This window comes from Sebastes umbrosus, chromosome 7, assembly GCF_015220745.1.
Source record: "Sebastes umbrosus isolate fSebUmb1 chromosome 7, fSebUmb1.pri, whole genome shotgun sequence".
Taxonomy (NCBI): Eukaryota; Metazoa; Chordata; class Actinopteri; order Perciformes; family Sebastidae; genus Sebastes; species Sebastes umbrosus.
Genome location: NC_051275.1, coordinates 16,405,189 through 16,419,259, shown reverse-complemented (window position 1 = coordinate 16,419,259; position 14,071 = coordinate 16,405,189). Strand labels below are relative to the sequence as shown.

Genomic DNA, 14,071 nt, shown 5'->3' with positions numbered 1-14,071 from the left:
TTGATCTCTCCTGATACATTTCTTGTATTTTTTTCATTGATTGGATTTTGTGCAGTTTTATATATGTGCAAATAAATAAATAATAAAAATAAAAAAATAATATATGGCTGTGTGTTCTTTATACAAGTTTTCTTAAAATAAGATCAGACATCGCAATACATTGCGATATATTGAATCGCAACCCCTGTATCATGATATGCATCGAATCGCCAGAATCTTGCCACAGCCCTAACACTTATATTATACACTTATGCTAACCCGAGGCCCACCAGCCAATCATATTATCTCTGTAGAGTAATTGTGAATTCTTCTCTGCTAAATTGTGTGATCGTTGCAAAGGTTGGTACCTTATTTCCTCCAGATTTATGAGCAGCCTTGCATCTCAGAGGTGTGATGATGAGGCTAACTCAGTCCAGCAGCAGGCTATCCTCTCAGTGAGTCATGTAAACATCTGTAGTTTCACTGTTCCCTGATTCATGGATCGGGTTACCCACGGTGTCGCAGCTCCTCCTGGATGAACCATCATGTCGACTTCAACAAGCATACAGATTAACATATATAAATAATTTATAACAGCAAAACTTAAGATGCATGCAGGTGTTAGAGTGCAACTATACACTGACAAAAGCACTACCACCATTCTCTCAATGCTGTGATGATGAGTGTCCATATCCAGGGTCAACACAGGCATCTGCATGGGAAGTTTTCTTAGTTTTCCTTCTTGAAACATTTTCTGATTCTGAAATGCTCAACTCTCCTTGTGGAGAAACATGTAAATTAATATTTAGTACAAACAAATTACATAAACTGTTAACAAAAAGCCTACACAACGCGCACACACTAAACAATCCCATCCAATCCACTATAAGTATATTCTCAAGTGGCATTGAAGACATATTGAACAACCCGTGGCCCCAGGATGCCAAATGTGTGTTCCCGACCGCAGCTGTACAGAGTAAAGAGGCGTCCCCCGATGAAACAGCACTAACATAACACTCTGACAGTTCAGCCGACATTATGCAGCAGCCACCTCATTGTGAGAGGAGTGGGAGTTTAATGGGTTTATTGATAAATGATCAGCTAAATGTTCCCAGGGGAATATAAATATTGACTTTGCTGTCATGTCGATACGTAAGAGTACAATATGTGACAATGACATGCATTTGTTAATGTCTGCTTTAGAGAAAGAAACAAAAAAAAGAGGATATTTTTGGACCCTTTTTCTCTTTTAATTATTTTCCAAGCACATTTTGTCCAAATTCAGAACTTTTTTTCCTCAATATCTTTTTCAAAAAATCATTACGGTTCATGACGTGTTTTGCTCTACCTTGTTCTTTAAAACGATAAAAATTCCTTAACGCTATTTTAAACATTTCAAATATTTACAGTGTAACAAAGCTCTGGTGTGAAGAAAGACCGACATATTACACGGGTGTTAATGACCCAGACAAGGTGAACTACCTACTGAGACCTCCAGTGGCCCCCTGGACACCAGGAACTGATGGCATCTCTGAGGTTCTTTACATGGATACATCATACAAGAATGTCCACATAGAAAAATATGCAGCAGAACTGGCTCTGTGCTGTGTGAAACCAAGTCTAACAAATCTATACATTGCATTTCAAAATAAACAATATTCTACTGACCCGGCTTTCAAGTAGGTGGTTATAGAAAACGTTTGGTAATATGGTAGAAAGGTTGACATGGGCGTAGCTCAGAGGTGAGAACTTCTACTCCACAAAAGCGCAGAAGAAGAAGAAGAGGAGGAGGAGGTGAGGTTTTTTTTTTTATTCAAGTGTTCAGAGAGGTCATTCTGTGTAACCATCTGAATTTACTTTATCACTCACTTTTTCTTCTTTCCAAACATGTTAGAGGAGGTAATTTTGAGGCGGTGAAGGTAACTAGAAGTAGAAAGATTAAACCATCACCTCACGGCTATATAGTCTTACGTCTGACTGCTGTCCTGTGTGAAAAAAATCCATCTATCTGTACCTTTTACATCAGAAATAATCCATTTTCAGGCAACAAAACGACCACACAAATCACCTTAGAGGAATATTTTCAGCTACTCAACTGTATCATACTGGAGGATTCTCAAAAAAAAGGGAAGTTTAGGCAGCAGCATCCTTATATGTGGAGTTACGGGGGGTCAAATTAAAACCACCATTATGGCGGCTTGGTTTACATCATGCTCATGCCTTAAGCTCACAAATATAGTTAAATATATATCTTTTAAAGTCATAAATGGCAGATATGGTTTCAGGTTGAGCAACATAATACAAAGAGAACTCGGAGTCCTCAAATTAAAAGCTTGGACACTAAACAAAGGTGGTTTTCCAATGGCAGCATGACTAAACTGTAAAAAAAAAATATCTATTTTTATCTAAGAGTAACTCTAAAGCGATGAAAGCAGCATTAAAACCATCCATACACGCAAAAAAAACACTCCAATCTGCATCCTGCAGGTCGCCAGGATGAATGCAGAAAAGAGGGCGATACAAATTCTATAAAGGACGTATAGAAAGAGTCTGAAACATTTTAGGGATTTGTGTGTTAGGTTCTCTTGTTGCCCAGTCTCTTAAAAACACTGATAGCCATAATGTCCATCTGGGCACCCAGAGACTCTCCTTCTCCTACTCCTACTCCTCCTCCTCCTCCCCCAGCTCCGGTGCTGCTGCTGACCTTGGGGCTTGCTATGGTGATTCCCTCCTGGGCTTTGGGCCTGGTGCTGGTCACCCTGTTGTCCTGTGTGTCAGCGGGTGTGGGCGACACGGTGGCACTCGGGTGTGTGGCGGGGAGCTTGCCCAGTCTCTTAAGCACACTAACTTTGGCAGGGGGGAGGCCATTAGGGGAGGAAGAGGAGGTTGGAGTGTCAGAGGGAGGTAGTTTGAATCTGCCTCCCAGGCGCCGCAGGGTGGTCGGGGCCGGTTTTGTGGCCGGCTCTTTCTTCTGGGGGGGAGGAAGTCTCTTGAGGACGCCAGCGTACTGGAGGACGGAGCCTTCTCCGTCGCTGTCGTCCTCGTCATCTACATCAATGATTCCAGCCATCTTAGCTGGCCTCGGCCCGTCTTCCTCTTCATCCCCTCTGCCAAGACGACTGAACACACCGGTGGGCTGCCAAACACGAGCATTATGAGCACAGAACTTATCTTCATGCCTGCATCCAATATAATCCAATCCAATCCAATCCAATACAAAGTCAGCTACTACGAAATACTGACAGGTCTCACCTTGTTATTGCTTGTTGTCGTGTCTGCCTTCGATTCAGCCCCAAGTCTTGCAAACACAGAGGTGCGTTTCAAACCTTTTCAAAGAGTAGAGCAAAAATGATTACACAAAAAGTATTGTGACAGCTTGACTGTGACACGTTTGGTTCATGTTTTGATAACTCATTAGTGATGGACAAATAATCCACATGATCCTGACAATACCAGATGATAGAAACTGAATAAAATCTTGCAGTATTTTTAGACAGAACTGTTGAAAGTGCTGCAGTGTGCCACAGTCTCTTACTTTAACATTTAAGATGCTGTTTAAGGTTTTATTTAAATGGGCTCCAAATTGATCTAACAGTCAGCCACACTTGTGTTGTACTAGTTCACAAGATTTACACTTACTGTGAAGATCACAAGTCAAAAGAATGGTTTATTTCCAGAAGCTAAAGTAGCAGCTTCAATTGAGCAAATTGCTCAAATTTGACTAGAAAAAAACATTAAGTCATAAAAACCACTGTATTATTTATAGTACCAAAGCTTTCGTTTTACAGCTTTTGGAATAATTATGCAATAGCCATGGAATAAAATGAACTTTGTGAGGTTTTATAGAACATATCAGACATCTGTATTTTATTATTGCAAGTTTCCTATTTATTTCTTATGTTTGACCGTGACGTTGTATTACATCCATGCATGAGAAGCTTTGAACCAGAGGTCCTAGTTTTAACTCTGGCTGCCTTGTGACACAGGTCAGAAATGTGTTTTCATACAGTGCTGTACGATTCTATGTTTCTGTTCCGATAATTAAGATTTCTAATGACAGAAATGCATATGAAAGAAGAAGACAGAGCATAGAGGTTTTCTTTCATTAAATAAATATGAATAAACATGAGCAGTTTGCAGAGTTTTCAGAGACGGAACCCACCGGAGAATTCATGTCATGGAAAAAATAGTCAAAAGAATTTATGGTTGGGTTAAATGTGGGTGATTTGAGACAAAGGAGAAAACAAGCAGTTGGACAGAGGGAATAACTGTTGGTGCAGTGGGAAGTAAAAGTAAAGACAAGGTATTAAATTATGACAGAAATGAATGAAGGTTAATCAGGCTCTGTTAATCAGCCCTGAGTCACTTGATTCAGTTTTAGTATGAAAGAAGTCCATAAAAATGTTTAGTATTGATTAGCTGTGGTGAGCAACAGCATTACTGGAGCGATGTTGTCGGCGAGGCCACTGGGTCTGGCCTACCTTTCTTGGCCTGCTGGGCCAGGATGCGGCGTGTACGAGGCGTGGAGCCTTTGGGCATGTTGACGATGTACTTGCCTTCCATCTCAGCTGTCACACGTCGGCGCTTCACTGCTGGCAAACCGTTCCCCTCGTCAGCTGGCTGACTCACGACTGACAAACAAAGCGGTGGGTAGGCGAGGATAAACAGAGGTAAAAATAAGACAGGACTCGTCGAAATGAAGGGATTTATAGGGTAAAAGGAACATTCCATGATATCTACCTGCTTTGCCACTCTTTGCTTGCATGTTGGACACTGTGACCGAGAGGCGGTTGTCAGGTCGACGGGCTGGAGTGGCCGGCGGGGAATCGCTGCTCAAAGCGTTGGCAATCATACGAGTGGCAGCTGAGAAAAAAGCGGAAGCATTTTCAAGTAGTTGTGATTTCCTATCAGAGCTCCTCATGTTCTGTCCCCAAGACGAGATCAGGGGACAGCTGGGCTTCACAGTTGTACTCTGAAATGTGTGAGACCTCTCTAGACACGGGAAAGTAAAAGTGTGCATAAAAGAACATGTTGTGAAAAAGTGAAGTAGGTCTTGTATAACCTGGCACTGGGGCCAACAAACTAAGTGATGCAATTTGTTCTGGTAACATTAGATTAGGCTGATTTACTTTATCTCCTAATAGAAACAATTACCCTTTAATAAGCCCCATTACCTGACATAACAATGACAAATACAGCCATTAAAAATATTTTGTACTGTTCAGCCTCTTTTAGGCTATCTCTCAAAATAAAAACAGTACAGAAAATCTCTCTCTTCTTTCGCAACTCTTCATTGCTGATAGAATATCTCCAGGTCACATGTCGATGTGTCCATGAGCAAGACACTTAACCCCAAATTACTCCCGAAGGCATAGCCATCGGTGTGTGAATGAGTATTTCGATTAGATCCTGATGGGCAAAGTTGGCACCTTAGCAGCCTCTGCCATCAGTGTGTGAATGTGTGAATGCTGAAATGTAGTGTAAAGCGCTTTGAGTGGTCGGAAGACTAAGGAAGCGTTATATGAATGCAAGTCCATTTACCATTTATGTTGTCAATTGATGACTTATTTTTTTTCTTTTTTACTTATCAACATTTTTCACAATATAAGGACAGCAAGCAAAAAGGAAATAAGGAACAAAAAGCCAAATAAATATGAGGTCATGGCATGATGATGAGTAAATTAAAGGGAAATTTGCGTAATTCAAAATAAAATAATGCACAGTGACACAGTACATACAAATTGATCTATTAAATACCGAGTATTAAAATGACCTACCCCCATGATTGAATTTTAAGCTATTGAGAAATAGGTCAAACATGCACATGCCAACCCAAATCAATTTTACATTGGGCTGTTTAAGTGCTGGTTAACACTCGTGAAAGTTGAGTACACATGAACAATAAAGAATTTTACCCCACATGTAAGACGATTACATATTTTACACAACATATTTTTTTTTAATCAAATTATGTTGTATTTGCTAAGAAGCAGGTGTTGAAATGACAAATATAAATAGTGTATACCAGTGGGTTTAATATTCAACACACTTTGGCTGATTGCCTATTGATGGCCCATTGTTTACAACGTCTTGTATGACAGCAGATATCATTTTCGGGGGGGGGGGGACTGGCTTTTAATCTTAAACATGACCTTATAACATAAAATATACATTTTTAAAAATGGATTTAGCTACTGCCAGCCATAGCTAAAAGCTAAAAGTATAATATTGTACAGAATCTGAGCATGAAAATGGTCACCTCTGTAAAATGCAGGGTTTTGAATAGTCGTAAATTTATATTTTTTGAAAAAACTATTTTTTCTTATTAGATCAAAGAACATGTATCTAAATACATGCTGAAGTGTTCTGAACACCAACCTGTGGTGCTATATTACAGTTATTTGAAGTGGTTGTTATGTGACGTAACAACCTGATATCTTCATCTATCTTCTTCAGAGCATACTAGTTATCTTCCACGCTTCCAACGCTTATTAATAAACACCACCACAAATGGTCAGTTTATACACAGCGTGGCAAGACAAATTAATAACAGGGGTAAAGATCTATTTAGTGCACTAGTGTACACTTTATAAAACATCAATGAATTGCACCAGTGTAATATCTAGCAAGATGAAGCATTACAATACTGACATATTGATTTTTTAGCCACCCCTCCTATGACACTTCTTTGATTTAATAACTGCAGGCATAGTATATTATTGTACAACTGTTGACTCATATTGCGCTTTGGCTGGGCTGATATATAGGTCACATGGTTGTCTCACTACAATAAAGTAATGTAGTATGTATGTAGAAACATTTCCTATGGTTTATAGGAAATGAGGTTTTCCAACAAGGTTTAAATAAAAGAAAATACATAATTCACATTCTGTTGTGACCCTAAAGTTTAATTGAAAATAAATCCCTATAATTTATTACAATGAAAATCAGTTTTGTTTGATGAAGGAAATTAAAATATAGATACTTACGAGTATTGGCAGTTCTTCTAAGCTCAGCTTTAACGCTGGTCTGTCCTGAGGAGATGGCTTCCGTGGCCATTTTGCACATGTCCTGAAGAGGGGACACACATTACAGTCGTTATGTAAACTCACAGTCCGCTGCAGTGGCTTTGAAAGACATTCATTCTCCATGACTGCATTCATAACAATAGAGGAGATATTACAGAGGTATTTTGTTTTTACATGCCTGCACCAACAATGACAATACACCATCTATTTTAAACACGTCAACACTTCACAACATGAAACGATTAATCTCACCTGTCTGTAGACCTGCTTGGCATGTTTAAGAATGGCAATGATGTCGCCAATGACTGTAATGCCGAGGTCCATCATGATATCTTTACTGAGGTCCATCAGCATGTTCTTGTGAATTCTGCAGAGACATGAATAATCAGAAAATACTGTGTGTACTTCTGTTTCCTTGGTCTGGATCAAAGAAAAACAATGTACACTGTTGCCCATTAGTTCATAGCAACCTATTTCAAACAACCAAGAGTCGTAAACATTAAGTCACATGGACTAACAGCTTAATTATTCACTGGACAGTTTTAATTCTCTGTATGCTGTCATAATTACCACATGAATTACAAAAAAAATTAAACAGATTTTTTTAAACTCATAAAATGTCACATTATGAAAATGCTGTGGCTGTATGATCGCTTTGTATTCTCACCAAAAACAAGTCATCATATATTTTGTCTTTATAATTAACTTCTTAAGACTGAAACCAATCGGGTGCCCCTAAGCATGGAAATCAATTGTTTTTGAGCTCAAGTATGGTCTGATGTGAGGGGTGCAAATGGAATTCACATGATCACAGCACAATACAGTGTGGCCAAGGTGTGCAATACAAAGCCTATGAAAAGGGGGAATTACTGTAGATTACCTGTTGTCCACGAAGGAGACTGCATAAGTGACTGCGAGGCCGGCTGGGATCCCAGCATCCTTAAAAAACTGGATCCACTCAGAGGTGGCTTGAGAAAGAAAAAAAAGACTGTTAGCAATCGTACAACAGAAAGGATTTCAAGAACACTGAGCTACTGACAGGTTAGTAATTTCACTAAATATAAGAACCTTTGTGGAGTACAGCTGCAAATTATGAGCAGAGCACTTTCTTTGTTTTTAGATTAATCAATTCATCGCGTAGGGTATACAGTGGCAGAAAATGTCCATCACAATCCAAAAAACCAAAGGTTACACCTTCAAAGTACTTCTTTAGTCGGACCAACAGTCCAAAACCCAAAAGTATTTAAATCATAATTATATAAAACAGTGAAAAGTAGATAATCGACACATACAAGAAGCTGAAACCAGTACAGGTGACATACACACTGAGCAAAAGTGTTATTTAATTTTCTGATGAACACCTGACAAGTCAATGGTTTCCTTTTTGATAGCGTTTTATTTATTTTGTGCCTTCTTTTAATGACTTTTGAACGGCACTAAACGCCGGTGGGAGTCGTAAACCTGAGCAGACAGCAGCATGCTGAGGTCTAGCACATGTTGATCATGGCCAGCTGGAGGTTATTTATAACACCAATAATGAGGCGTCTGGTGGTTGCAGTAACAGATACAGGGTGAAGGGTGCTCAACAGCTGCCGGGACAATGGCTCTGTCCAACATGCTTTGACTGTCACTGATGAACACATAGCTATACACAGAGACCAAAATCACACGGTGCCTAAAACCTAAATAAGACAGAACCACAAATCATAGCGGAACATTTTCTATTAAAATGTACTCCAACATTATAAAGACAGATTTAGGGAGCACAGTGAATCGGACCGTGTGAAACTGAATTTCAAATCTGATATAAGATAAGATATTCCTTTATTAGTCCCGCAATAGGGGAATTTGCAGTGTACAGCAGCAAAGGGGATAGTGCAAAAACAAGATGCATCAGCTAACACAGTAAAAAAAAAAGAACTAAACAAAGTGTAACAAAATATGAGTATTTAAAGAGAAGGAAGTATAAAAATAGGAGCAGTATATACAGTATTGACCATAAAGAGACTATTAAAAAAATTGCACAAGTGGAAAATGATATTGCACAGTGAGAATGAATGAATGAATGAAATTACACCTGAAAATATCAGGTTATTGTCAGGTTATTATAAGGTTATTGTCAGGTTATTATCAGGTTATCATCAGGTTATCGTCAGGTTATCGTCAGGTTATCATCAGGTTTTCATCAGGTTATCGTCAGGTTATTGTCAGGCTATCATCAGGCTATCGTCAGGTTATCGCCAGGTTATCGTCAGGCTATTGTCAGGTTATCGTCAGGTTATCATCAGGTTATCGTCAGGTTATCGTCAGGTTATCATCAGGTTATCATCAGGTTATTATCAGGTTATTATCAGGTTATCATCAGGTTATTATCAGGTTATCGTCAGGATATTATCAGGTTATCATCAGGTTATCATCAGGTTATCATCAGGTTATCATCAGGTTATTGTCAGGTTATCATCAGGTTATTATCAGGTTATCGTCAGGTTATTATCAGGTTATCATCAGGTTATTATCAGGTTATTATCAGGTTATCATCAGGTTATTATCAGGTTATCGTCAGGATATTATCAGGTTATCATCAGGTTATTATCAGGTTATCGTCAGGATATTATCAGGTTATCATCAGGTTATCGTCAGGTTATTATCAGGTTATCATCAGGTTATTATCAGGTTATCGTCAGGTTATTATCAGGTTATCATCAGGTTATCATCAGGTTATCATCAGGTTATTGTCAGGTTATCATCAGGTTATTATCAGGTTATCATCAGGTTATCATCAGGTTATCATCAGGTTTTTGTCAGGTTATCATCAGGTTATCATCAGGTTATTGTCAGGTTTTTGTCAGGTTATCACCAAGTTCTTGTCAGTTTTTGGTGTGTAAGTGGTCTGCTGGTTTCTTGGTGTGTAAGTGGTCTACTGGTTTCTTGGTGTGTAAGTGGTCTACTGGTTGTTTGGTGTGTAAGTGGTCTACTGGTTTCTTGGTGTGTAAGTGGTCTACTGGTTGTTTGGTGTGTAAGTGGTCTACTGGTTTCTTGGTGTGTAAGTGGTCTACTGGTTTCTTGGTGTGTAAGTGGTCTACTGGTTTCTTGGTGTGTAAGTGGTCTGCTGGTTTCTTGGTGTGTAAGTGGTCTACTGGTTGTTTGGTGTGTAAGTGGTCTGCTGGTTTCTTGGTGTGTAAGTGGTCTACTGGGATCAGTGCTTCTTACACCCTAAATAACAGAAGGTTCAGCGCTGGTTAGCTCACATTAGCATCTAGCCAGCTAACTTAACACACACTCAACCATTAAAATAGGACACTAATCCAGCGCACAGCTCTCCTGTTGACTCCTGTTGAATTCAATGAGAGTGAAATCACACGTTTAAGAGAACAATGAGAGTCAGAGCCGTCTGTGTTAGCATTAGCATTAGCATTAGCTCTGAATTAAAAGGTGCCACTGCGAACAAACCCGGCTGTAAAAGCTCTGGACAAGATCCCGAATGAATGCAGCAGACGTGTCTGATAAACAGCAAAACACCGAAAGCATATAACCCATAAGGTTTTAGTCTCGCGCCGGGCCTTTCTGCTCTCACCTGTTGTCACGGACGCCATGTTTACAACAAATGTGTTAGTGACGTCAGCTACATCCGGGTGCTGCTTCCGTGACGCAACTTCCGCCCGACCAGACATGTGGAGTTTTTATCTGTGGACGCTAGAGAGCAACACAGACCACAAACTCACACACACCACCACGAGAAAGGCAAGCATGATCACAGTACCTGCATGATTGAAAATGTTCATCCTTTGACTGATTACTAATAAATGCAGCCGTTTAATTGTCATAATATATATAATATATATAATTAGGCTGACTGCAGGCTACTTAAGTACAATTTTGACATAGGCTATATGTGCTTTACTTAGTAGTATTTATTGTTATGCTACTTTATCGGCCTACTTTTACTCCACTATATTTCAGGGGGAAATATTGTACTTTTAACTCCGCTGAATTAGTTAGACAAATTTAGGAAAATTTAATTAGAATATATGTATGGCTCAATAAGGAAGCTGGTTTATAATTAATAATTGACTTATGGAGAAGGGGTGTGATTAAATAAGTTTATACTTCTTCTCACTCCTTTTCAAATATGTAAATCAAGGCATCAATTTATTTTTCTTACGCTTTTCATTGTATGTAAATACTACTTGTTTCTGACTGTCCACTTGTTGGTATGATCAATCTCTTTTTCTTTATTTTTTCTTTAATTTTTTTTGTATTCTACATGTTCGAAATCAATTTTGAAATGAAATGAAATTAATTTATTATAGTTATATTATTATAGTTATAGTTACTTTTAACATAGAAAAACACATGATAGGCTTTATTATACATTATAGGCCTACTACTAATCCACCTAGTAGTATACAAGGTATCTAAAATTGGCTACAACCAAATTCAATATTAAAATGCTCTTACATGTGTTCATTAGTGATAAAAACAGAATAATATAACACTCTATAATAACATAACACTGTGAAAGAAGCCATTCTGCATACTTTTTACTCTTTTGATACTTTATGTACATTTTGTTGCTAATACTTCTGTACTTTTATTTAGGCCTAAGTAACATTTTGAATTCAAGACTTTTACTTGTAGATTAATGGAGTATTTTTAGACTATGATATTTCTGCTTTTATTTAAGTAAAGTATCTCAGTACTTCTTCCACCACTGCACAACCAGCAGATACAGTGCATTCATTTGGACAGGTAGCTTACAGTTGTTTTTTTTTTGTTGCAGAAAACACCTGCTGGCTACAGCCCAAAACAACACGGTGGGAGCAGTGTGAGTGTAAACAGTAAAGTGTGGGACATAAAAACCAAAACAATGAGTTAAAAGACGTTAGACCCTCTGTTGTAAAGCAGAGTGGAAATATAGTCAGGTGATGAATCTCTGTAAGTTCATCACGATAACCCTTTTCACATACAAACAATCATAAGATCCATTGTTAAAATAGAAGATATTGATTATAGCCACTTTGAATGTATAAATTAAGTGGTGGAAGTGTGCTCCTTTTTATGATAGATGTATTGTATTGATATACATTTTATACATAGCCTATACGTAACTTTAAGCCTTGCAAATTAATCTTTTGCCTCTTTTTTGTCTGTCTGACTGTATTTGTTAGTTTCCCGTCTTGATTGCACAGTTTGAAGTTTGCAAAAAAATAGGTTGTACCCGCAGGGCTTTTCATACTGTGTAAATCATTTTCTAACATTCTGAAGAATTGCGGCATTTTCACTATTTTCTGACATATTATGGACAAAAACAATGAATCAAGAAAATAATCGGCAGATTAAAAGATAATGAAAATAATCGTTAGCTGTAGTCCCGAAAAATATACAAACACATGATCACTTTCCAGGTGAACATACCTCCTGCAGTCTCAACTCAAAGTAACAAAGATGATTTAGAAAACAAATACACTTGCAAAAATGTATGCAAAGGTCAAAGAGCGCAATGAAGGTCAAGCATTTAAAAGTGAGAGACATGTACCTTATAATATGTCATTTATTTATGTAATTTCTTCACAAATTGGAAATCAATGGCATTTGGTCAAACCAGCTCCCCCAGCTTTTGCAGTCTAGAAACCGAGAAAGAAAACTTTATAATGTAAACTTTTATAAGATAGCAAAAAGGACCAGAAGCTGATATATGGACACAGAAGATCATAAAAAGCAACATGGCAAATTTGTCATACACTTTGGTCCTTTTCAAGAGAAAAAAAAGCAAATGAAGATGAAGTTACAAAAATAAGTAAACAGTACTTTATAGTGATGTGCAGAAAAATAGTTATGTTAAATTATATGCACTGAAAAAAATAGACAATTTGATATCAGAGCACCTTCATGAGCTAGTTACGTAATGATCTATGTGTCCTAAATCATATATGTTTTATAAGTTTGACAATGTCACATCAACAACAAAGTTTCTTTGGGCCTTTCATTGCTGTAACCTCAAAATGTATCAAATCACATATCCTCTGTTTCCAAATGTGACAAAATTGCAACATTTTCTTCCAGAACAAAACAAACAAACAGAGTAAATAGTTACACAAATGAAAAAAAAATTATAAAAGGAAATGGATTAGAAAATCAGTATTGGCTTTTTGAAATGGATGAACCTTGCTAGTGTCTCTGCACATCATTAATAAATGAAAAAAGAAAGATATTTTTTTAGATAAATTGCAACACGATTTCTCCATGAAGATTGTCTGAAACCCAAATGTTACTATAAGTATTAAGGATGACTTTTTATATTGTAACAAAAATGGATAATTAAAGCAATACATCATCACACTTGACATATAGTAGCAGTCAGTTTGAGCACTGCATGATTTGCTACATTATGTTTATCCAAGAGGATAATAAGTATTGCATTTCATACCGGGGAAAATATGAAATCAGAGCGTATGTGGGACTTGTGGAAAAATAGAAATACATTGCAACATTCACCTCATCATAGAAAAATAGGAAAGCTCTTGTTCAGTTTGCGCTAACGTAGCCATTGTACAGTACAGGTAGGTGCAGGCAGTTTCTCTGTCTTATATAACTAAATATTTCTCCTTTTCCTTCTCTCGCCTTTTTCCAATTCATCAGCAACCCATTTGTGATTGTAACCTTAACAGAAAAAAAAATGATTTAAATCAAATTCAATGAAATCCAAGGCAAAGAAATAAGATGAGAGTCTGTGTGGTGATCTGGGGCGTTAAGTGTGGAGTGCAGGTACAGTACAAGGGCCCTCTGAGATCTGTTTATCACACTTATAGATGTAGCAGGCAATTGATATTAAACCGTAATGAAATCACAGAGTGATTACTGGGCTCTCGGAGCTTTGGCTGCTGGGAATTCACGGCGTTATTGGCTTCCATTCTGAATTAAACGTCCCGAAGAGACAAGCAGTGCCTTCAATTTGTCTCAGCAACCTCAGCAACAGCAACCTTCCACCATACAACGTGAAACTGCCTCGCCATTTATACTAAAAGTAGCACCACAAAAACCTATATACATGAGAACTATTGAAT

At 37.9% G+C, this 14,071-nt stretch overlaps 1 protein-coding gene across 2 annotated transcripts; it reads right to left on the bottom strand.

Moving 5' to 3' along the window:
- Window positions 1-1,205: 1,205 nt before the first annotated feature.
- Window positions 1,206-10,730, bottom strand: c7h19orf47 (chromosome 7 C19orf47 homolog). 2 transcript variants are annotated; one of them, XM_037774665.1, is made up of 8 exons: window positions 10,582-10,730; window positions 7,888-7,975; window positions 7,260-7,374; window positions 6,969-7,050; window positions 4,720-4,842; window positions 4,461-4,610; window positions 3,232-3,305; window positions 1,206-3,115 (listed from the first exon to the last, which is right to left on the bottom strand). In XM_037774665.1, the coding sequence occupies exons 1-8, from the start codon at window positions 10,676-10,678 to the stop codon at window positions 2,555-2,557; spliced, it is 1,290 nt and encodes a 429-aa protein (XP_037630593.1). In that variant the 5' UTR covers window positions 10,679-10,730; the 3' UTR covers window positions 1,206-2,554. The 2 variants fall into 2 exon arrangements, with proteins under 2 accessions (XP_037630593.1, XP_037630594.1); XM_037774666.1 differs by having other exon boundaries at window positions 4,536-4,610.
- Between the last annotated feature and the right edge of the window lie 3,341 nt (window positions 10,731-14,071).